The sequence below is a fragment of the Plodia interpunctella genome, chromosome 23 (assembly GCF_027563975.2).
Source record: "Plodia interpunctella isolate USDA-ARS_2022_Savannah chromosome 23, ilPloInte3.2, whole genome shotgun sequence".
NCBI classification, from domain to species: domain Eukaryota; kingdom Metazoa; phylum Arthropoda; class Insecta; order Lepidoptera; family Pyralidae; genus Plodia; species Plodia interpunctella.
This window is the reverse complement of record NC_071316.1, coordinates 1,241,322-1,267,261: the sequence shown is the minus strand read 5'-3', so window position 1 is coordinate 1,267,261 and position 25,940 is coordinate 1,241,322. Positions and strand designations below refer to the sequence as shown.

General features: G+C 36.0%; 1 protein-coding gene across 9 annotated transcripts in view; it reads right to left on the bottom strand.

Moving 5' to 3' along the window:
* The window catches only part of LOC128680223 (uncharacterized protein), a 50,478-nt gene that overhangs the window by 10,731 nt on the left and 13,807 nt on the right, over positions 1–25,940 (bottom strand). For 6 of the 9 annotated variants that reach the window (XM_053763221.1, XM_053763213.2, XM_053763218.2 and 3 more), the window contains exons 3-7: positions 5,322–5,433; positions 4,423–4,553; positions 2,944–3,036; positions 1,856–2,012; positions 267–378 (exon numbers count right to left, since the gene is read on the bottom strand). In XM_053763221.1, coding sequence (XP_053619196.1) covers positions 267–378; positions 1,856–2,012; positions 2,944–3,036; positions 4,423–4,553; positions 5,322–5,433 — 605 coding nt within the window. The other 3 variants (XM_053763216.1, XM_064436781.1, XM_053763215.1) reach the window with 3 other exon arrangements.

The following is a 25,940-nucleotide window of genomic DNA, read 5'->3' as shown; positions in this document are numbered from 1 at the left end:
CCAGAAGCTTTTTACAGAAAGTGAAAGGAAATTTTGGTAAATAGATTCTGAACGTTTATATTTATAAGTAAATCATTGCTTGTCTACTTCTCAACACGTTTCTTTATAACAAAATAATTAAGCTCTTTAAAAACTTATACTTAATTTAGTAAAATTTCTTAAACTTCAAACGCACATTAGTGACAGGACAGGACATTAGACAAGACACGACTTAAGAAGCAGACAAACAAAACACTCGTTGTGGTAACAAATCTACGCGAACGAACCTTTGTACCCCCTTCTTCTGTCCGTTCCAGAGGTAATCCTCTATGTACCGTTTCTGACCGTGGTCGTGGTCGCCATCCACATGATTCATCAGGGGTTCAGCTTCTACTGATCCTGGAATAAAAACAAAAGATTTATCTCTTCAATTAATTTTTTCTATTCGCGCAAATTAAACAGAACTGCCGTACAAAAACTTTCGGAATGAAAATTTTGATCCATGCTTCCCGATGTCATTCAAGGCTGTGGTGTCTGAAGCCCGCGCGGTCAGCGTTAACAATCAGCCGTTAAGTTTTGAAGATTTGGCACTGGTCATAGAATTTAGTGGCTACCGTTATCTTCGTAATAATAATTTGTACATAAATAATAAATTGTGACAATTATGTCCAACAGAAAACTATGACACTGTCTACTACCTCTACTATAAAGATTTTAGTTTTCGCTATTAATTAAATTTAATTGATAAAAATGAGATGGTGTCACTTAGCGTAGTCTTAAATAACACACTCGATAACAAAGAATTTCCAGATATATTCACACATCAAATATTATAACAAGTTTCTTTAAAGTTGGGAGTTATTAAAAGCTCGTGAAAAGCTCGTAAAAACGTGTGAAAATTCCCGGAAAAGCGTCATATGAGAGTGGTACTGTCGTGACAACAATGGAGCTTTTTTGAAGTCTCAAGCTCTGGCGGCGCTTTGTGTGGGAAAGTCGTGGGAAAGCTTTGTTTCGAATTCCAGCTTTCGCTAATTTAAGCTGTAGAATAGAATATACCACAAAAAATAAAATATGTATATGTTACAAAATATAGTATCGTTGAGTTAGTATCCCATAACACAAGTCTTGAACTTACTTTGGGGCTAGCTCAATCTGTGTAATTTGTCAATTAATTTATAGTGTGATCATTGAGTAAGGTTTTGATGTATAATTTATTGTGGTTTTACCTGAGCGAAGCCGGAACGGCTCGCTAGTTATTACTAATTTTATGGCATGTATCTCAACTCTAATGGAGTGAGGGCTTGTCTAAGTTTAACATGCTTAAGTTATAGTCTTAAATGTCAAGGTGAAAACCATACAGACAAACATCAGACCTTAGTAATAAATCAAACTTAGCGTCGGAATACTTTATAGGTTAGGTTCTAGGTTTTAGTGCTTGGTTAGAATACGACGCATTGCGTCAGTAAATTAGGGTATTTCACAATATTAAATTTCCAATTCTACTCATATTATAAATGCGAAAGTTTGTGAGTATACAACAACAGCATTCCGAAGTGGTGTTTACGTCAGTTGTGAAATCACAGAATCATGAAAATTTTAAAGGTTTTTTTTTACGCTGATCCCGGGCTTCGCGACTTCACAACCCCGAACGAAACTGGGAACGTGCAGAGATGTGCGAATTTTTTTGAGAATAGTTCACATTTATGGAAAGATCTGTTATATATTGAGGATGGAAGCGAGATAAAGAAGAGCATAAGACTTTATAAAAATAAAATTGAACATGAAAAAAAAAACAACAAACATTTTTACCAATTGTAAAATTTAAAAGCTTTCTTAATGAAATCAACAAATTTCGATATTGTAAACGAATGCCAACCTTCAGCCACTGCAGCTTTCTTGAGAGCCCCCATGGAGATGCTCTTCCTCGGCGCGGAGTCTGTGGTGTCTTTGGGCCACGCGAACTGGTTCCTGTACTCGGTGCTTGCGAAGTCTGGCTCCTTGACCGGCACCACATCGCCGAGCGCCGTAGTTGCCTATTCAACACAAGTTTTTACAAAAATGTCCTAGTTTGTTATTTATTTCGTTTCTCATATATTTGTATGTAAGTTAATTGTGTTTCACATCGATATAGACCTATACATATATATATATATATATATATATATATATATATATATATATATATATATATATATATATATATATATATATATATATATATATATATATATTATAAACAGCACTCGGATCACAATCATGCATGCATTATGTACTTTTATATATTATTAGAAAAAAAAAACATTGTAAGAAACAATAATGGTGAGCCGATCTGGCATGATAGGGACCAACACTGTTCAAATGAGTTTCTTTCGGCATTTCTTCTCAGCAGTGGTCGTTCCGAAATGCCAGTAGTTTGTAGCTTGTGAGAAATAAATATAAATATAAAAATTGACGAGAAAAATGTGCCTGTGAAGGTCTAATTTCTGAATAAATGATTTGAATATTTATTTATTTTAATAGAGAATTTTATTAATAAATCCTATTAATATTATAAATGCTCTTTCACGCAAAATCTACTGGACTGATTGTTACGTAATTTTGTACACGGTTAGAATATAACCTGGAATAACTCATAGGGTACTTTTTATCCCGAAACTCCCACGGAGCGAAGCCCCGCATAGCTGGTAATAATAACAATAAAACAAATGAATTAAGTTATTAAAACTAAAATATTTAGAAATTATTTAGCATCGGGGTAGCTAAGGTCTCGACCTCTATCGGCAAGAAAATTAAATTATTCAAATATTATTAATTTTTACCTTTTCCTCATCATTTATAATTTTTTATACATGTTTTCTTTTAACACCAATTTTTATAATTGCGATTTTGGAGTAGGTCATCTTGACAGCAACCGTTCACAAGTTGACGCGTAGGTCAGCTATCTGTTCAAATTCAGTAACTGACCTTAGGCTCGACAGTGTCCGTCCACCGTGCCTGGCGAGGCCCCTCAGACTTGCTGCGTCTCCCGGCTCTATCCGCGTCGTTTCTTTGCGCGCTCTGTGGATAATACACTCTATGAAATACCATAGACAAATGTTATGTGAAAAGAACACAAAAATGTGTAAACATAGGGGCAGATATTATACGTATACGTATGGCCAATTTATACGTAGTCTTAATCTAATGTATATATAATCCAACCAATTCTAAATGCGAAAGTTGGTGAGGATGTTGATACACGGGTAGAATATAACCTGAAATAACACATAGGGTACTTTTTATCCCGAAATTCCCACGGGAGCGAAGCCCCGGGGCGTAGCTAGTAACTTATAGTTTTAATTTAGATTTAATTAAGTAATAGTATTCTAGACACTTGTCTTTAAAATATATATTACTAGCTCCGCCCCGAGGCTTTGCTCCCGTGAGAATTTCGAAATAAAAAGCATCCTATTTGTTATTCCAGTTTATATTATACCTGTGTATCAAATTTAATAACAATTCGTCAAGTAGATATCGCGTGAAAGAGTAACAAACATACATACATACACACACAGCCTCACAAACACAAATTAGTAGGATTGTGAACCATACATAAAATAAATTATATCCTAGATTATCTGTCTTACTAATATACATACGTGTACAAAATTAATCATTAATTTTCCATTATTAAGTTACAAAGCATGTGTGACACGTATAACAAGTCTATTTATAAATTAATCATATTACTGACTTGAACCAACTTGAAAACGATCTCATAAGCGGCACGCCTGAATAATTTTCAACTACATTCTTAAGTAATAAGTTACGCCGAAACATAGCGGTTGAAAGTTTGTGGGGAGTTAAAACTTGAATGTGGAGGTATCAGCCAATGCCTTTGTGTGTTAAGCTTGATCAAGTGTACAAGATTTGTAAGTGCCTTTAAATTCAGCTCATCATTATTAAATCAATAAACGTCACAACAGCTGGGACACAGGCTTTCCTTATGGATTCCCGATGGATTAGGAGTGTGATTAGGATGACCCACGCGGGCCCATTGCGTATTGGTGGGTTTTACGACTGCAAATTTAGTTGAGATATTAATATTTTGGGTATAATTCTTTTTCTTATCGAGTGTCATTATAGCTAAAACGGTGGCTGAGCATATATTTTCATAGAACTTCAAGAATTGGCCCTCAGACCACACGCACATTTTGATTCTATTCAAGATGATGCCACGAGTTTTACGATAACCTACCGACATCTAGTGGCAAGTAGTCGAAGTAATTCATAGGAGACAACTTTTTCTAATGCAAACGACTGTCGTTGTTCATGACGAGGAGTACCTTCTTAATTCTTCCAGGCTATCTTCTATAACTCGTAGCAGATATGTAGAAGGAGTATGTGTTATTAGCCTAGTGCTAAAAGAAGACGACAGAAGAAAGAGAGAGAAGTTGGACTGACCCTAGCCCTGTCAAAAGCCGAGGTCTGCTGTGGTCGGATGTCATCAGCTGGCGCCGGGTCGAATAGCTCGTTGGATTTGTACGCCACGCCTGGGTACTTCTTCCGACGAGGCATCGCCGGCTCGATAGGTCCTGGACAACACGAGTTCAGCTTTCATTTTATTTTATACTACTGAGAGGCAAACAGGCACGCGGCCTGACTCATAGGAAGTGGACTCGCAGTCTATGGACTCTTGCAACATTAAGGATGTCACACGCGCTTTGCCAGCCCTGAATATATGTTTTCACGCCCTTTTTGAAGAACTTCATGTTCCACGAAGGCAATAGAATGTCTTAACTAGCTTTTGCCCACAACTTCGTATGTGAGTAAAAATCCGTTTCCCGTGGGAATTTCAGGAAATCCCAAACACATTTCAGCCAACATACACACCAAATTTCAGCTTTCTACAACCAGTAGTTTCGGCTGTGCGTTGTCTATCAGTCAGTTAGTAACGCAAGAGTTTTATATATATAAGATAGATAGATAGATTTGGAATGCTATAAAATGTATCAAGGGTTTTTTGGATTCAAAATACCACTATTTCCTTTAATTACATCCTCAATTTGCCGCCGGGTGCTTGACTAGAAAAAATGTTGTAAGATTCAGTCTCAAGTAGTAGCCATCGCGTGCCATGTTATGCCAGCAATACGTTAATACGTATAATACGTACGTTGCAAGACACAAATACAGACGTGTTAGTTTTCATTGCGTTGTTTACATGATAGCTTTTATTCACCGCAAGGAAAATACAGCAATGTACAATTAAACTACCCATAGGCGAACACTTTGCTGACAGTGTAAAGCCAGCAAGACTATATATACGTATTTGAAAATCTTGACATCGCGTTTCAGAAACGTACCTCGCTGCAGAGGGAGGGCTGAGGGGGGCGTGGGGGCGGGCTGCTTGACCACCCCCTGCTGTTGCTCTTTGTGCTCGTGCCATCGGTACGTGCTGCGGTATTCTGAGTGCAGCTGTAACAATGGAAAGTATTCGTTAATTATACAGGGTTATTGATAACAAACACAATACCTCCTAAAGACTACTTGGGTACATCAAAACAAGCACAACTTTTATTCTACGATTTTTCGTGATCCGTAGTTTTGTTTTTCATATTAAAAAGCAATCTAATTTGTAATTCTACACAGCTTAACTCTCTGTAATAGCCAAGACGAGACAGTGCAGTAGTGTTATCGAACATAGAGTTAACGTTTTATAGACATTAAAACTAAAAAAGGAAATGTTTTGTATTTATTACGTTTAGACAAAAGTCGTAGAACAAAAGATTATAGTCTCTATGTACCTTATGCGCCTTAGGAAGGTTATGCGTTAGATACCAGCAACCCTGCAATATGTGAAGCTAACGAAAAAATGGGAAGATCACGGACCAAATAGGTATGACAGAGAGAGATGGACTTTGTGTTTCAATTTGTGTACAATGCTAAGCGTATAGACGTCACGTGGCGTGGCGGAACCGCTCCACTCGTCTGCTTCAGCTCGCGTGTCTTCACACAACTTTGGTTGTAGGGATGATGGGTGAACAGTATATAATGTAAACGGAACAAAAAGCATTGTTGTTGGTACAAAGGTCGTCTGCATGGGTACCTCACTCTCATTTATATCAGCCAAACAGTAGTGGTTGCATTGTTGTGTTCCGGTTTGAAGGGTGAGAGAGGCGGTGGGACAAGATCCTAGGATACAAATTCGGCAACGCGAGTGACATTTTAGTATAGCAGGTGTCTGTAGGTTGCGGTGACCATCAGGTGGGCCGCATGCTTATTTGTCTGCTTGACAGTTTAAAAAAGCAGGTAAGTGGGTTGGAGAAATATCTTAACAAGAGTAAGTTTTAAGATAATCGTTCATTTTGCCTTTATTATTGTCGAAGAAAAAAAAAAAACAAACAAAGCCACGTGCAATAACATATTACAGTTTATAAATTATTCCACGCACGCCAGCGCAGGGTGACCACACGATGGAATTCATTGTTAGTTGGCTGGAGTATTAAATATGAAAGTTTGTCCTGGTTTAATGTCGAAACAGAGCGTTATATTGCGGTGATTTTTATGTAGTTGGAGAAGTGGAGAGTGGTATAGATCACTTTTTGCCGCGGGCGAAGTTGCAGACAAAAGCTAGTGGTATAATAAAATTGAAACCCATAAACACAGCTAAAGTTTCTCTATTTTTTCTTTGTTATTTTTTATCTTTTCAATCATCTCATCCTTGCGTCCGATTACATTAGCGACTGTGATTAAAATTTTGAAAGTTTCCGCTGTGTATTTTCGACCAGCCTGCCTGACGCCAACCCTCTTTGGGAATCAGCTGTTAAGGCTGTTCTCTGTGCTATCGTATGTCCCAATTAGAATGCAAATCATGGACATCGTGGTCTGTAGCATATTTTCCGTTTTATCACTTCGAATCGGTCAGCGCTGGTAGACTAATAACCTAGTTATTGGGAAATCAAATCGAAAGGCAAACGTTTTGTATTATAGAACCTATTTTTTGGATTCATAATCAAAGTAGCTAATAAAAATAATAATACTTGTCTTTTTACAAGTGTGTGTGTGTCTGTCCCGGCTTTGTTCGGGTAAAAACTTAATAAAATATACACGTAAGTAAACCTTTCTCAGGAAACACATTATCTATTGGCGAAAACCGCATGATAATGCAGAGTTTATCGCGAACAGACAGACAAAAAGAGAGACGCGGAAGAGGACTTTGTTTTATAATATGTACTAAGGTTAAGGAAGTATTTTGTTTTTTTTTTTATTATTTGAATTATTATTTTATTATATGAATTACTTAACTACAGTATAAAATAATATAATGCTTTATAGTAATAATAGTTTAATATTTAATATTATATAACGATAATTAAATTGCAACGCCCTTCCAGGGCTCATTTGTGCATTTGTGCATTTGTGTACAATGAAAGCAATAAAGAACTATGAACTAAGTAAATAATTATGTTAGTTGCTATAAAAATGTGTTTAATAAGTACTTACAATTCTGGATTTAGGTAAAAATAAAAATATTTATGGGAGTCGACTCCACGAGATCGAAGTTTTCATTTGATTAATTTTCTAAAATTATTCTCAAACATTTTGCAAATTTACAATTGCGTTTCTGTATGGAATTGTGGCTGACTGTGTTGCGTACGCAACTATACATATACGCATGCGTATGTGTAATGAACGCATTAGGTCTGCACCGACTTTAGGAACTTTGGAAGCTATAAAAAAATAACGAAATGATATTAACTTTGTTAATTATCCTAATTATATTTCTTGTCACTTTCTAAGTCCTATAAAGGAAATTATTACTGTGGAGTCAATAAGGAATGTTACAAAACAATGGGCGTGATCGCGGGTAGTTATTCTGAATCACTCTATATGGAGCTGTGGAGCTGTGTGGTTTCCGGCCTAGATTCCATATCCTCCCGCAGATGTAATGCAGCTAATATGTAAAAACAGCTTTTCAAAGACGCCTCATATTTTTGATTCCACGCCATGTATAAATACTGTGAAAATTGTTTCGTCATGTTTAGTTTAAAGTCAAAAATTTGCGGGCTTCAACGTTCATTGGCCGGACCCATGAAAATTATTAGTGGGACTGTAGTTGTCATAAGGCTAATTAACAAAAGGTCCGAAGGCGCTGAAATACGTGTATTCATCCAGAAAGATGCAGCCACAGAGACAGAGAGAGCGGAAAACAAAACCAAAGACAAAAATCATAGACACAACTAAAATGTTGCTATTTCCAACAGTAACCAGGAAAGCGCTCGGATGACAGAGAGTGTCGTAATGAAAAAAGGTTAAGACAAGGGCTTTACCTCAGTGAGTGAGTTGATTTTAGTTCCATAATTTACTTTCTGAAAATTGGCAGCCCTAACAGTCGTGTAATTTTCGCGTTATCACCCGAACCGCTATAACCGCCCAACAGGCAAGAAACCTTCATCCAATAAATGTTTACGAACACAAGACTTTATTGCTCAAACCATAAAGTTGACTATCGAACAGAAGGGCACTGAAACTGCTGAATTCTATTTTTCCGCGTAAAAATGGTTTATGGTGCGTTTTTTTAAATTTATAAATCAGTTTTCTGGGTTTAAGACACGCATCACTTTCTGTTTTTTAACTAGGGCTGTGCGAATTCAATTTTCTTTCACGCTTCAATGGGTATAATTATCCACATCAATGCTAGTATTTGGTATAATAATAAATAAGAATACACGAGTCTACGGTCGGCATTTTGTCTTGCAAAATTTGTTGAGAAAACAAGTCACGGTCGATCAATATTTCTAAACATTTTGACATAAATTACGAACAGCAATTAGTCAACATGACACAATCGAAGGCGTTTCTTCTTTGCAACCAAATCTACCATTTTATCCATCGATATATCCATGTTATATTATAATTGATCTGTAAACATTTTAACAATAAGGGAATCTCACTCTTATCTGAGAGCTTTCCCGCTCGCTTTCTCAGCTTTTAAGCTTTTGAGTCGAAGCTCCGCTTTCCTATTTTTGTTTAGTTGTCAGGGCATTGACACGCCTATCATCAAGCCAGCACTTCTTTTGTTTGTGGTTTGCCTTTTTATACTAGTGCCAGGTGGGATATCAACAAGAGAAGGACGTTTCAAAACTACTTTTGAAAGTTGCCAATGTGAATCCTTGGATTCAGCCTTCGTTCACTTTGGTAACTAAAGTTACGTAAGTAGTTGCAATGGAAGATTTTTCCTTCGCTGTTTGGTAACTATACCTAGTTGTGGAAGAAGATATATTTTTTTCCATTTTTGTAGTTAATTGATGGATATTCCATTTATACAATTTTTGCCCAAATCCCGCTATAGGGATGTCCTGGGCTCCATTCCCAGCGCGGGCAAATACTTGTATCTGTGTTACACAAATATTTGTCTGCGGTCCTAGGTGTGTTGTGTCAGTTACTGTGTTTGAGTCCATCGGACCCGCGATATAAGCTTAATGCTTAGTGTGTAACAAATATATGTGTATTATTAAATAAAATACATATATAGTATATATATTTTCCTTTCATCAGCACTTGATCACAATCATAATATTTTTCAGTATACCTTTTGACCATGTACTTTATTGTGTACTTACATGTTATATTACTGATAAAAAATTATACATAAATTTATATTTAAAAAATGGTAAGCCCTTCTGGCATAATAGGGACCAACACTGTTTGAATGAGTTTCTTTCGGCATTTCTTCTCAGCAGTGGTCGTTCCGAAATGCTAGTAGTTTGTAGCTTTGGTAAACATCATTTAATTTAGAATATGACGTGAAAAAGTGCCTGTGAAGGCCTAATTTCTGAATAAATGATTTGATTTTGATTTTACAATCTCAATCAATTTTTTTTTTCGCATATTCTCTACAAATTTTGCATACACGTTGTTTTGAAGTATGAAGTATGGATTTAGAGTACCTTTCATATAGGAAAACTAACTGTTTCAAAGCGGAAGAAATAAAGTTATGTGACATAATCCCCTAATTACCTATGTCGTGGCGTGATCATCACATGAAGTCAGATATTACGAGCTAGGAGATATCAAGATCGCCTGGTTTTTGGGTCATATTAAATTGATTTTATGTACTTCTAAAGTAGAAGCCGCCCGTGGAAATTCTCCACGGGAACAGTTATTTTTTCCGGATGATAGGTACCCTATATCCTTCTCCATACTTCAATCTACATTTATGCAAAATTTCAAGAATTATGGTTGAGTAAATAAAGTGTGAAACAAACAAAACATTAACCAATGAAAATATATGAGAATCGAGCTGTTCTTCGTGGCAGCGTCCGTTCACGAGTTGACGTATGGGTCAGTCATCATGAAGGCAATTACTAAAAGCCCATTGTATTTTTGTATTTTGTGAAACAAAGTTTAAATAAATAAATAAATATAATCTCAGATACTTCATCTAGATACCGTACGCAAACGGAACGCAACTCACACTTGACTTTTATCTGACTTCCAGCGAGATATGTGTCAGCTTCAAGGCGAGTCTAAAAATATCTACTGAAAGTCTTATCTCATGAATTTTATACCATTGGAGCGGTGAGACATTTCTGCTAAAGCATGCAGATAGAAGAACAACAATATTCATGTTTAGACTTCCGCATCCATAGAGTAAAAAGGAATTAATCATCATCATATCGAGTATGTTATTGCTAACACTGGTGTCAGATTTTATTCAAATCGCCTAAAGGCATTTGACATGACTTTTACGACTACTTACCGCCATCTAGTGGCAGGTAGTTGCATACACACTAGTGAACTAAACTGTCCACCAGTGTGTAGGTTTCCTCATATATGAAATACAAACTCATATGGCACGAGTAGGATACGAACCTGAGACCTTTCGATCCACAGGCGGGCGTCGTAACCACTACACCACCACCGCTTCAACTATCAATGCTTCTGCTATCTATCGATTCAGATGGAGCATTATATTTAAACTGATATAATGTTTTTTGGACATATTTAAATTTTGTATATTTGAGTTGTTTTATGTCGAATGATTTGAAACGAGTGATATGTGTTGATAGGCGAATGTAAGTTCTCAAATGTTATATCAGAGGCCTATAGGCGACTTGAATATGATCTGACATTAAGAAGACGTTCTCATGGCATAAGCGTTGAACAGTTTTCGCTATGGCAAGATGAAATCTATTCACATGATAAAAGATTAAATTGATGTTATCAACAAATGTCATATTGACAAGACAATCTAACGCTCTAAAAATAGAAACTGAATAGAAAAAAAAGGGTAAAAAAATTATGATAATTTTTAAATGCGTGTTCTAGTTTTGTATTCGAGAATCGAGGAATTAAATACGATTTACAAATAATGATTTTTATCACTAACTTTGAACTCGATATGTTGATGATGGGATAGTTCGTAATTACCACCAACTGAAACTGATCAATTATTTTCAATTCTCAATAACAACTTTTAGGTTATAATTGAATTGAATGAAGTAACATAGTATACTTTATATTGTGTATTTTAACACAATGATGTCATCAGTTTGAATTAGATAGATGACGTTTGATTAAGTATATTATGTTAACACTGTGTAAATGTTTATATTTATATTACATTATAATCTTTACGGGTATTTAAAGATACCTATTGCGGACGGATTGTTCCTAGACGTCCAATATTTTAAACAAAGTAGGGTTAATGGATAAATGGTTCATGTAGGCCATGATTAACCACGCGGAATGGCAGGTTATAACGACTGCAAATACAATCGGGGCTAACCAAGGAATGCCTGTGCCCACAGACCATTTAGCTGTGCCTGTGCCCCAGCAGTGGGGGACGTTTATATGGCTATTGATTATGATGACGAGTATCAAATTGTAAATTCGAAGAAACTGTTTGAACTTGCATGTAATGAATGTGTAACAGAAAGAGGCCAGTAATTGGGCGTAAAAAAGCCTTAAATCAATATATTATTTTATTAATAGTAACTAGATTCTTTATCTGTTTATTTTTCAATTAACAACAATAATAACAACATTCTCATTCAATTAAGTATAACATTCCGCTTCCACGGCCCGAATTTTGAACAAAAGGTCCACAGATAAGAGACAATGGCTTCCCGCCATATTATGGAGATTACCCGGGACGCCATTTTGTGAGCTGTGACGTTGTCCAAATAAGGAAATTTGACTTTTCATCATAGTTCGGGTCCTTGGTTAGATAATGCTCAGTGTTGACAACCTCAGCCTTCTTCGTGTGTACAATATTGTTGATAACAAGAGGAAGATCGCTTCGTAATTTCAAACCGATGTTTTTTGCATTTAAGTACTAACCTGTTATTATTTTCAAATCTCTCTCTGTTTGTTTGTTCAGGTTTTCTGTTTGTCATTTTCGGTTCGGCTTATTAATTTTCATTGGAAGGCTAAGGACGTTACGGAGCATATAAGGGTAGGACAGTATTTTTTAAAAATCAAACACAACTCGGCAAAGAAAGTATAATGTGAATTTAAGAGCGACAAGTATGAAAATATACGTAGGACTTAGTGTGTTAATATTTTTTACGGAGAAAGAACGAATGAATACCTATTGCCAAGAATACGTAATGTTATTAAAATTAAAAGATTATAAAAGTAAAAATATTTTTAAAAGAAAATTAAAGAAAATTTTGCTTGAAACCGTGACTGAATAGATAGATATAGTAATAAGTATATACTCGTAATAAAAAAAAATCTTAGTTTAATATAATATTAGCTTACGTCAAAAGTGTGAGTGTATTTGTTTTTCGCCGACAAACTGGTTTACAGTTTGGAGATTTTTTGTTTAGTGATGATAACATGTAACTGTTTTTCTGGATAAATAAATTAAAAAAAAAAAAAAACTAAGTTAAAAACAGTGGCATATTTTAAAATGCTCGTTTCTCCTGACAGTTTAAAAAACCAAGTTGGTTGGCGAAACTCCTGGAAGCTAGGACGAGTCTGTAACAACCCTGAGATAACCCTAAAACGAGAAAATCAGAAAACATTCCATCTTTCCCTGACATAACCGGGATGTGAGAACTGGGTCAACGACACTAGTCGCGTTACTCTCGCGAGAGAGCTCTCTAGTGTCGCTAGAGTTGACTAATGGCGCTCTTTGTGCCCTTTTTGTGTTTTGGGCTTATTTTACTTTCAACTACATAAATATTGAACAAGAAAAATAATATGTTTTTATAATATCATATACAATATCTGAGAAACATTAATGTCTCGTATTAACGACGATCTGGATTATAAAAGCGCTTTGTCTGTTGACCATTCAAGTGTGCATGGTTGATTTTTCATAAATTTTCCTATTTTATTTTAGAAAAATACCCGCCTTTTGTGAAAAAAAATATCATTTTTTAACCAATTTATTTTTATTTAACCTTTCGAAAAAAAAAGTTGTTCTTTATTGTATTTTAAACGCTAAGCTTTTGTGAGAATACACAATATTTAATATTATTTCATTTCAACGTTACAAAAAGTATTATTAGGAAAAACTATACAGGATATAGTCTCGCCCCGGGGCTTCGCTTCCGTAGGAATTTCGGGATAAAAAGTACCCTATGTGTGAAATTTCGTACACGGGTAGAATATAACCTGGCATTCCAGGTTTTTTCCAGGAAATTTCATAACAATCCATCAAATAGATTTCGCGTGAAAGAGTAACAAACATACAAACATACATTTCACAAACTTTCGCATTTATAATATTAAGTAGGAATAGGATACAGAACCACAATAGATACACTTTCATACTTTCCGAGCCAGGCGCCATCTTAATTGTGCTGACGTCATAGTACGGTTTCACCGGCGGGAAAGCCGTGGGAATCCATAGACAATGGGTATGTAATACGTGAGTGTCTCTGGTTTGAATAACAAATAGGTATAAGTAGGTACTAGACTAGGTTTTAATTTCTTTTGCATATAAAATTTCTTTCTCACATTCGTGATCTCTATTACTATTTAACCCCCGACGAAAAAAGAGGGGTGTTATAAGTTTGACCGCTATGTACGTGGCACCGTAGCTCATAAACGGGTGAACCGATGTGGATGCGGTTTTTTTATTTGATAGCAAATTTTTATGCGCTGGTTTTTAGATGTTTGATAAAAATCGGTTCAGCCGTTCAAAAGTTGTAGCGAATGTAATAAGTCAGGGGTTTTTTTTATTTGTCTAACAAATAAACTTGTTTTCTTATAATGCCAAGCAAGCCGACAACCGACTTGCCGTCCACCTGATGGTAAGTGGTCACCGCAGCCAGCAACACCAGATGTGTCACTCTTACGTACACTCTTGCTTTGTATCCTAGGGTCTTTTGCCACAGTACCCTGTAATCACTTATAATCACACAATTTATTCAAGAATTTTAACAACAAGGAAAAGTTGACTGCATGTTAATTTTTGTAATTTACCGATAAATAAATGTTTTTCTTCTACGTGATGCTTTAAGTTCGTGTAAACGTATTGCGTGCTTGAATCAGGTGACTACAACGAGTGAATATAGGTCTTTAATTTAATTTCATAATTATATATTCGCTGTTGTATAAAGTATAAATTGTCTTTAATAAATTTGTAGTTTAGATCGTTACAATGTATTTTTTATCAGATTTTACGGATTGAAACTCCAATTAGGAATTCATATTCAGACCAATTTAGGCCTTATGTTAATTTCCCACGTATTTACCTTTATATCAATACATATAGCACTATTAGCTGCGCCCAGGGACTTTGCTTCCGTGGGAATTTCGGGATAAAAGTACACTATATGTGTTATTCCAGGTTATTATATTCTACCCGTGTACCAAATTTCATAATAATTCCTCCGGTAGATTTTGCGTGAAAGAGTAATAAACATACACATACATCCTCACAAACACATTTATATTAATTAGATGCATGGTCTGACAACTAAACATATGTGGAAGAAAAAAAGTAGGAAACGGGGCCCTGGGCTCCAACGCACCATGGCTACGGACTAAACCGAAAAATGCTTAGACGAGTAAAAGAGAGATAGCCCTACGTCCCACGAGAGTACAGTAAGAATAAAATTTTAGGATTTTTCCGTGTAACTTCGAGGAACGATCCTTTGTTTTGTTGACAAATTGTTGCTCAAGATGGAGTGACAAGATGGATAGGGCCCGCTGGGTCGGACTTGATAAAATGAAGAACTATACAAAGGTACATAGTAGGGCCGAGACCACTAGGGTTCGAAATAAGGGCTGAAACGTATACAACATTGGTAATTTAGATGCTACGTCAAAGCAAAGCAAGATACCAATTTTCATTAAAACGTCACGTGTAAAAGTGCCTGGGCAGGTCTAGTTTCTGTATAAATAATTTGATTTGACATTGCAATATATCTATTATGTTCTACGCCATAAAGATTCATGTAGGGTTCACATGGTATGTCGTCGTTCATTTTTTAAATATAGTTACTTGATCGAAGTTATTTTACCCGATAAATTACGTGACTAAACGTTTATCTTGACGCTTCCTCCCGGTACTGGCAGAAGGGGCGACCTCAAAAAGTGCTGGCTTGATGTCGTCAAGTATGATATGCGTGCCAATGGTCTGGCAACTAGGGATGCCGACGACCATGCGAAGTGGAGACGAAAAATTACGAAAGAGTACTCTTATTTATACACTTACAATGGGGGAAGAAATGAGAGGGAATATTACACAATATCAGTCATCATCACATAGTGTTATTGCTAACACTGGTGTCAGATTTTATTCAAGTCGCCCGAAGGCATCTGACATGACTTTTACGACTACTTAACTCCATCTAGTGGCAGGTAGGCGCATACACACTAGGGAACTAAACTGTCAACCAGTGTGCAGGTTTCCTCACGATGTTTTCCTTCATCGGAATTAAGTGGTGGTCTATGAAAACTATTAAGTATATATGAATCAGATTGGTATACAAATTCGTATGGCACGAGTAGGATACGAACCTGAGACCTTTCGATCCACAGGCGGGCGTCTTAACCACTACACCACCACCGCTTCAATGGTGCTAGAATGTTTGTTTACCCACTACCGGAAAGAGAGCAGCGCTATGAAATGTAAACATAATTATTTTTCTTCCACGATCGAGGGCAAACCACCCTTAGTTTACAAACTAATGGCTTATCGATTGACCCCAACACTGGCACAGAAATATAGGAAACGTTTGGTATAGCTTTTAAATAACCGGTCAAGTGTGAGTTGGGCTCGTTTCGTCATCACTCCACCGCTTCAGTTCCAATTTGTGAAGAACCAGCGCAGCGATAAAAATTACAAAGGTTTTTATCTATTTTTTTTATATTTGTTTTTGTCGTTGTACACTCGTGTATTACGCAAATAAAGATTATCATTATCTGAGAAAACGTGGATATGAATTATTCAAGTGGTTCATATGAGAAGACAAATGCTGCTTTAAAACTTTGCTAGATTTATTAATGTCGACGATTGGCTATTTCGAATTGAATACTTTTTTTACGATGTCATAAACAAAAAATATGTGGAGCTTGTATGACAGTAATAATCCAAAGTTACAATTGCGAAGTTAAAAGTTTTAACATTAAAAAAAAAAACAAACAGTAAATCGCACAAATACAAAAACTCTGATCAATTAAAGCGATATTAATTTATCGTCTTTTATTAACTTTAAGAACTTTGTTCTTGTCGGTGGAGCGTTTTCCATCTAATTCTGTCCTCAGCCATCGATTTCCCCTCCCTACACGACACGAGCTCTGCCTTCTCTTTTATTTCATCTAGGAATGCCCTTCTTGATTAGATGGAAAATGCTCCACCGACAAGAACAAAGTTCTTAAATTAATTGATGATGTTGATTAACTTTAAATAACTTTATTATTTTATGTTTTATCCGGTCAATTAGTACATAATCGTTATGTACTTAGTAGGTATCAGTACATTGTCTGGAAGAGATTTTTTCATTGGATAAGCTGTGTATTTTGTATTTGTGTTATTTTCTTTTTTGCAATAAATTTATCTGAATCAAAAGATATAAAGTCACGAAATGGTATAAAAAGAAATGACATTTATTCTCAACAATCTCCAGCCAATCACATTTTATATTCAACTGCAGGTTTGACCATGAAACAGTTAAGAAAAAACGTGGCAAAAAGTGCTTGCGTCAGTCGCAATCAACTTTAGTAACTATGAAAAAAGTAATGTACAATAGAATCTAATTTTGTGAACGAACTTCAGTTAGTTTGTTACAGAAGAACCATCTAAGTCGCTTGAAGATAAGATCTTTCCCAAAACAGTAAACGAAGAGTCAGAACAATGAATAACTTTCACATAGAGAAGCAGGTCAAAGTTTAACGCACATTTACTTACATATATTATACAGCCAAAACACTTACTTCAGATGCCCAGTGCACGTGCCTTGTATCAGCTAAAACACTTCTTTCCATTATAATAAACACACAACAGAAGAAATCACACCATTGCACTTAAACACTGGCCACTTCCAAGCACACACCACAACTGACACCTTAGAAAAAAAGTCGATCGATCGCACGAATTCAATTTTCAAAATTTCGAAATCAGAACTCGATAAAAATGTTACGTTTCGTTTCGTTTTCTAGATAGAAGCGCGCTTGTCTTTTGAATTTAGAAAATTGCCGGTAAAAAAGGTAATTGTCGGCGTCCGCCGTGCGCTTGCGCCGGCTACTATCGGCCGACGCGCTGGAGCAGCAGTTTCCTCGGTTAGTGACGTGATACTATGCAAATTTTCGCGTTTCAAGACGCTAACTTGCAATTTGTTCAGAATTAACGATGTCTGTATCAGCTGATAGGCGTTTGCGGACAGAAAGAAAATCTTATTTATCGCTCTATCGGGTTTGTGTGCCACGTGAGACGAGACCATCGACCGTCCCGTTCTAGAGGGGCTAGATAAGTGGCGTGGTGATTTGCATCTGATAATATAGCTGGCTGATAATAATTTCCTTTTTTGCATCACGTTGTTAGTGCAACGGATTTTCACGGTGAAAGCATCTTCGATTGTTATCTTCCTTGGTTAACGTGTAAAATAAAGCTAGATACAAAATCTTTGCAGACTTTGATCAATTGTATAGAAATATCAAGAAATCGGACGCAATATTTCACTTCCTCACTCGACCATGAGCATTCCTAACCACGTAATAACGTTTTATGCAGCAAATTGAGATAATACCAGCCATCCTAGATCGAGGCCAGTGTGAGTCACCTCATTGCTTGCTATTAGTCGAGTTAACACTTTTTTAGGCACTAAAAACACTTCTCACGTCGCGTCAATAAAATACTAGATTACGACACTGGCTGTAACATTGTAAAACGAAATTAAAAATTTGGCATTAAAGAATTATAGAGAACACGTTTTGTTGCGCAAATATGGCGCGATAAATTGACGTTCTGTTTTAGAAATTTTGAAATTTGAAATTGTTTAATTTTTTTAATTGTTTTCTTTTAAAGTGTTGTATCGTAGCGCGGTTCGTTGGCCGACTAGAAGAAAGAATTGGAGCGAAGTGGGAGTGGTGGCTAGTGGTGGTGGGATCAATACCACAGTCTGGGGCGCACGCACTGGACGGCTGCCCGCTAGACTATATTTGGATAAGATAGCCTCCGTGTTGGTAGGGCTTTACGTGTTAAATGTCAATATGACTGTGCAAATGGGGGTGGGAATTTTCATGTGTCATTTGTCATTTAGTTTTTTAATCCGTGATTTTTTATTTTAACATAATTAGGACACATACTAATTTTGTATGTGATATTTTTTACTTTGGGGGCTAGCTCAGTCTGTGTGATTTGTCCTAATATATTTATTTATTTATTTAATAGCTGAGATCCCTTTTCTGGTCTCATGAGAATTCTTTGAAACAGAATGTGGTGTGTTCATAAAAATGTTAAAGATAATGTTGAGTTTCAGGAAATTGAACACAAACTGCATAATAAAATTGATAGACTATTCAGTTTAGAGTGTCCGTACGCGATCACTTGCCACAGCTTTCAGTAGGTACCTAGTTGTTACCAATCATCTCAGGTGCCTTGTTGCGGCCAAAGCCTGGCAACACAGGCGACGACGGACGTCAAGAGAAGGGAGGCGCTGCGACGGATATCCGTTATTCGCCATCTTGTTTATACATACTTACTTTACGACTACTAAAATCTCTTGTACGCACCTTTGACCAAATAATAAATCTACAAATTCAGCGTCTTATAAATACAGTCCACTCACAACCTATATTCAGGCCTCTGCGCCACCAGACACCAGTGTTATCAATAACTTAGTCGATTAGAAAGTAGACTTTGATTTTGATATAGCAAAATGAGTTCAAAACACCAATATTTAATGATTATATAGAGCTCCTGATCACCATCAGCCATTACAATGTGCACACTGGTGCACTAGCTTTCTATATGGACGGATAAAACCTTACGCCTTACTTACCTACGGAAGGCACGCTAAGCCGTTGGTATCGGTTGTATTTGCAGTTTAACGACTGTCAATCCACAATAGGCCCGCATAGTAGTGGTGGGTCGTTGAAGTTTCTTCGAGCAAAGGAAATTCAACTGTTTTTGATCAACGAGCAACTAGTTACTAAACGTGGGCGTTGACGTTGGTGTTGCCAACTGGTTTGATACGTAGCGTTTTTGGCTCAACGCATTGCATGCAGACAAATCCGTTGAGAACAATAATAAGTTAGAAAAAAAAAATCGGTTTCTTTCACACTACAGTTCTACGTACGGGTTTTTTCCGTGGCGCGCCATGTCTCGCGCTCGCCGCTCGCGCCGCTCGGTTCCACGTTGGAAGCAAACCAGTTGGGTATTCCAGTTGAATAAAACGGTTAGTTGAAATAAGGCCCACCCATAGCTGGTCCTTATCTATTTAATTTTTTTAATAACCTACGACCCACAATTGATGGGTCAACGACCGCCTTCACGTCACTTTGAATCTTGGCACAGAGCGTGCACTCATTAGCACGCGATTCTGAACTGCCAACATGGCGCCACTTCCGGTTCCGGCTTTCAATATCCGGTTACATGAGATGACTAACTGTTATACTATATCACAGATTATATAATAACTAAGTAACTACATTCATAGCTATTCAACTTAAAAAGCCATAAACGATCATTAGAGAATCTCTCTCTACGATTAGAGAAAGGAACCAGGAAATCCGATGAATTTCCCGGTTACTTCCCCTGTCGTTGAGTGTCGTAGCCCAGTGTCCGCTATCGTTTAGTCTCCACTTCGCACGGTCGTCGACGTCCCTAGCTCCCTAGCTGTCAGACTTTCAATATAGAATATGGGTTGTTAATTAATATACGGGTCACTCACGATTGTCTACGGAAAGTTAATATAGTTTTGGTTTAGTAGACCTTTTTCAAGACTTCAATGACTAGTGTTCCGCGTTCAGAAACTGCATCAACTCCCACGACTTCACTAGCTGCTTTAAATAAAAAAATCCTGTGTCCCGTTCATCCCACTAACATTATAAATGCGCAAAATTTGTGAAAATGTATGTGTGTAAGTGTGTATGTGTAACTTTCGCATTTATAATATTTGTAGGATAGTAACGTCTGCTTGGAGAAGAAATTCCGTGACGAGACGAGCGATTATTCGCGATTGACTGCGATCAAATTGGCAAATTGGGTATCCGATGGCTCCTCCACATTATCGACGGATCTGACGATACGTGTCGACCCGGATGAATGTACCTACATAGCGCAGTTTTTATCGAAGTTTTTATTGCCACAAAGAAAAACCAGAAATATATATTGAAACAGCCGAAGTTTGGCAAACTGTTAGAGAGGAGGTTATAAAAACTGATGTCGTACAGCTTTTGTGTTAAGATATCAAAACATTTCTTTTGATAAACTAAGAAGTAATTTATTTATGAACAAGCTCCGCCCTCTTATGGGGGCTTATATTATTAGGGTCTTGTTCTTTTTCCGAAATAAATGAAACCCTATGTCTCCGTATTATAAAGTAGATACATGTATGCGAAATTTCAAGAAAATTGGTTTAGTAAATACGCATTATTTACTGAAGAGGTTATATAACTTACTTAACATAGAAACATTTCAGTTCAACAAACAGTTCGGACTAATTTATCACGAGAAATTTAGGGATTTTCTTGGCTCAATGGCTGAGGAAGAAACCCGGAAAACGCTAAGATGAGAGAAAGACAGAGAGGGAGAGAGAAAGGGAGAGAGAGAGAGATTTTCCTGTTTGTTTCAACAACTATAAAGCAAAGAGCGTAAATTCCCAATTCCGATTCACGAAGCCTATTAGTTCTTTTCCACAACACCGGGAAAAAGTGTGTGTGTGTTCTTTATTTTGTGAGAAGGGTGCCTTCCTTCTCAATGAAGAAGAATAACAACAGGCACATTTTCACGTCAAAGTCATATAGTGTTTCTCGAAATAGCTTCTCAACGTGCTAGTATTCTGCGAACGACCACACACCAACAGTGTCGATATAAGTAATCATGATAAAATTAAGAGCGGAGTCTATTTGTGTCAAGCATTTCACAACATCACAGTACAAATGTACTGTGATGTTGTACTGTGAGTATGTTTGAGCAAATAAACGTTTTTCTTTCTAAAAGGGCTAATTATATATATTTTTTGTAGCAAAAATATACAAAATCTTCAGTAGAAATAGTGTTTTCATTATTTTGTGAGAAAGCCGTAAACTTTATCTAACCGTTCGTTTGGTGTCGTAAACTATCAAGTCAGCTTAAACTGTAAATACACATTAATAATAACAACGTCGAAAGTAACTGGGCATTCATTAAATGTGATTTAAGTCGTAACTTTTAAAAGGTTTCCGTCATAAATAAGTGGCTTGTTATAAAATATGCGGACATTGTATCATAAATAATTTAGTTTGGCAGTGTAAATAAAATACAGATGTTTTTTTTAGATACTAAGGAGATTTAATCTACATATTTTTTTCAAAACCATAAATTGTGAAAATTTAATATTCACTGGATGAATCTCAAAGCGCAGGTGAAGGAGAAGCAGTGTAACAAACTAATAGAAATCTAAATTTTACATGTAACCATATTTTGCACTTTAACATCAAAATGCATGCAAAATCAAGATTATATCATTATTTGGGAAACAAACAGTTATATAGAAAAACAATAAAATGTAACTTAACATACAAAAAGAGAATAACATACAAACACTAATCAAGTTCCCACTAATTACTGTTTTGAGTTGAATAGTTTTTTTTTGTCCGGTGAAGGAAAACATCGTGAGGACAAACCTGCACACTGGTTGATCCTTATTAACTTGTGTGTGAAATGGGGAAGGCAATGGCAAACCACTCCATTAATAATGCCAAGAAAGTTGTTGTGTGTGTTTAATTCCACGTAATGACCACGACCCTCAGCCATGAGGAATACGACTATGAATAATGCGAATAACATACCAACTTAACAAAACAATTTTTTTTACTGGGACAAATCCTATTAATATTATAAATATAAAATTTTGTGAGGATGTATTTGTGTATGTTTTTTAGTTGTATACACCACCAGGTCATGCTTATCATAACAATGCATTAGGTTTAGGTTTAAAGACATAACATTATACAAAACATACATATAATACTCGTTGTCACACTAATAAACAAATAAAAATAAAAACAGACAAGTTCAGTAAATGGTAACGACGTGCTTGGCTAAATGTTTCTTAAATACCTACATGGAACGAGTTCATATTTTTAATGTATGGGTATCTTGTTAAAAAGGCGCGCACCTTCATTTGCTAATGTCGACTGACCGTAGTATTTTGTCCGCATTATGCATTGTTATCCAAATTAAAACGTGTGTACACAATTTCGGCTCAATCGGTTGAAGATATCAGCTTCAAAATTGATTGGCAAGATTCCACCCGAGCCATTGCAACGTAGCGTGCACATATTGCAAGTTAAAAGCTTGTACAATGCAACGCAAGAAACGGTTTTTTCTTTTCAAACAGAGATTCGTATTTTTTATTTATTTATAGGGAAACTAGACCGTTTTATACCTTGAAATATTCTTTATAGATTAATTTAAATTAAATACAATTTCGAATGGCCGTTTTAAATTGAATAAACGATAAATTTTCGTTTCATTTTGTACGGGTTGGCGGGGCCGAAGTTTTTGTATGGAATTAATTTGTTCTACTCACTTCACCTTATTAGACTTTGTACAAAAACTGAATGCGTAATATCTGTTTTACAATCTAGCAATAAAAAGATATAAAACCGTACCTAATCACCGATTAGTCAGGTTCGGGGGTGCCTGGACACTATTTTCATTAGAGGCGATTACGTACATCTTAGTATACAAATATATATATACCACTAGCTGTTGCATGCGGCTCCCGCGGCAAGTTTACAAGTATCCAACTCCACACCAAAAATAACTTATTTATTTATTTATTTAATAAGGTATGAAAAACAGGCTACAGATAATTAAGAACTAGGTTGTAGCCCAAAACATACACACACACACATCAAGGTTATAATTTAGAAACGTAGACAAGGAAAATACAGTAAGTATAAACATATTATAGTTCCTATTCTAGGGCGGGACCACCACAACACCACCACGACTGTTAAACGATATACCTGTATCATAGTAATTTTTAATAATTACTTTTTAGGGTTTCGAAGTGTATAAAGTATATTTAGTTCTCATAGAAGCGTGAAAGGAAACGCCCCATACAGTTAAAATTCAAGGTGAAAGTTCATCGACCTCCACTATCGACCAATGGGAGCGCGTTTCAGCGACGGAAATGGCGTCGTACAAGAGCTTGGAAGAAAATGGATATTGCAAAACTTGAGAACAGAGAGATAAATCGTATCAAGATGTAATACATTTTATGATAAAAGAACTTAATAAAAATTTATAGTTTGCGATACGCCCAAAATACATTTGATGATTCAATAGGCGGCATTGCTTGCCAGTTTACTTTTGGAATACTTGGAGAAGTGTACTATAGGTACTCGTATATAGAGAAATAAAAAATATATATTGAAAAATTGAAGTTATTAGTTTAAGTGGCAGATGATGAGAATATATAAAAATAAAACCTAAATTAATACCCATTCTTTACGTGTATAAAGTATACAATATTGGGGTGTCAATAAATATTTAAACCTCCATTAAACTCGACGCTCCTCGACGCCAGCCAATCACAATCCCCGGAGAAATTCTCTTATTGGTCAACACAATAGGGTTTTGTGTGCGGGAAATAAATTTTATATTTGAATTTTTATCGATATAAGCCTTTGTAGTAAATCGTATAGAATCTTTTGTTTATTGTTATTGCAATGGCAAATTTATATTGGAGAAACTAGAATGTGATTGGGAATGGGAAATGGAAGAAAAGTTTAAGACATTCATAAATTTTTTGTAGAATTGACTTTGCAAAAAGAATTCATATTCAAAATGTTTATTGCAATAAAAAATAATCATTATAATATAAACTAATTTATATTAATACTACACAACGGATTTCGATACTTACGTTTTTTAATAGATAGTTTGATTCCTGAGGAAAATTTAGGTGTAAAATTTGTTACGGTTTTACTTGAGCGAAGCCGGGACGGGCCGCTAGTCTATATCTATACCTGACGTATTTTAGTCACGTTCCACATAATTATGACATTTGATATTCAACTTTGTGTCCAACGGAGAGCGTTTAAAAAAATTACGAATACTCTACTTATAATCTACTAGTCGCCCGGGGCTTCGCTCCCGTGGGAATTTTGAGATAAAATATAGCCTATAGCATTCTTGGATAATGCACCTTTCTAATGGTGAAAGAATTTTTGAAATCGGTTCGGTAGTTTCGGAGATTACCCGCCTCAAACATACAAACTCACAAACGCTTACCTCTTTGCGAAAATATGCTCGTACGAATGAGGGCGCTACATGTTACATTTTTTACAGTAGGTATAACTAATAGCTAAGTTAGTAAAATGCAGCATTAAAGTGATTGCAATCAATTATATCACTTGACCTGATTACCCTAGCTCAGCTAATGGCTAATTGGGAATAAACGCGCTCCCATTGCACTGTGATTGGTTGCTACAATGTTGCAAAATTGTACGATTGGAAACTTGTAGTTATAATTATATATATATATATGACGTATTTTATATATGACGAGAGAGAGAGAGAGAGAGAAAGAAGTATAATTTGGTCCGTCAACCTATTAAAGAATTTGTTACAAAAAAAAAAAAAAAACTTAGAATTCATAACCGAAAATCCACACAAAACGCTCAATTCTAAAGCTACATTATCTGTTATAAAAATCTGAATCTGTTTTAAAAGTGCCAGCGTTCTAGTGCATCTAAAATGTGCATCTAAAATGGACATTTATAGCAGCTCCGCGCTGCAGCCAAATTTAAATGTAGGTTTACTTTTAGAAAACCATATAAGTACTGAAGTAAATAGGATTTTGTTGTATAAAACACACACAAAAGAATAATACATTAGGAGAGAGTTGCTGGGTCAACTTTGACGTTAACCTTCGTAGAGAAACGTAAGAAAATAAAGTTGATTTTAACCGGCGCGCCGCTGACGTTTAGACAAAATGGCGTAGGTACGTTTAGTTTTTCTACGCTTTGTTCAGGTTAACGTCAAAGTTGACGGTGCGAGCCACGCTAAGTATTTACTTTATACAATATATAGAGGGTTACTGGTATCTAACGCATAACCTTCCAAAGGCGCATAAGTTACATAGAGACTAACATCTTTTGTTCTACGACTTTTGTTTAAACGTAATAAATACAAAAAATATCCTTTTTTAGTTTTAATGTCGTTTCTATAAAACGTTAACTCTATGTTAGATTCCTCTGCATTACGCTACTGTACTGTCTCGTGTTGCTTGGCTATTACATAGAGTTAAAATGTGTAGAATCGCAAATAAGATTGTATTTTTTTATATGAAAAAAGAAAA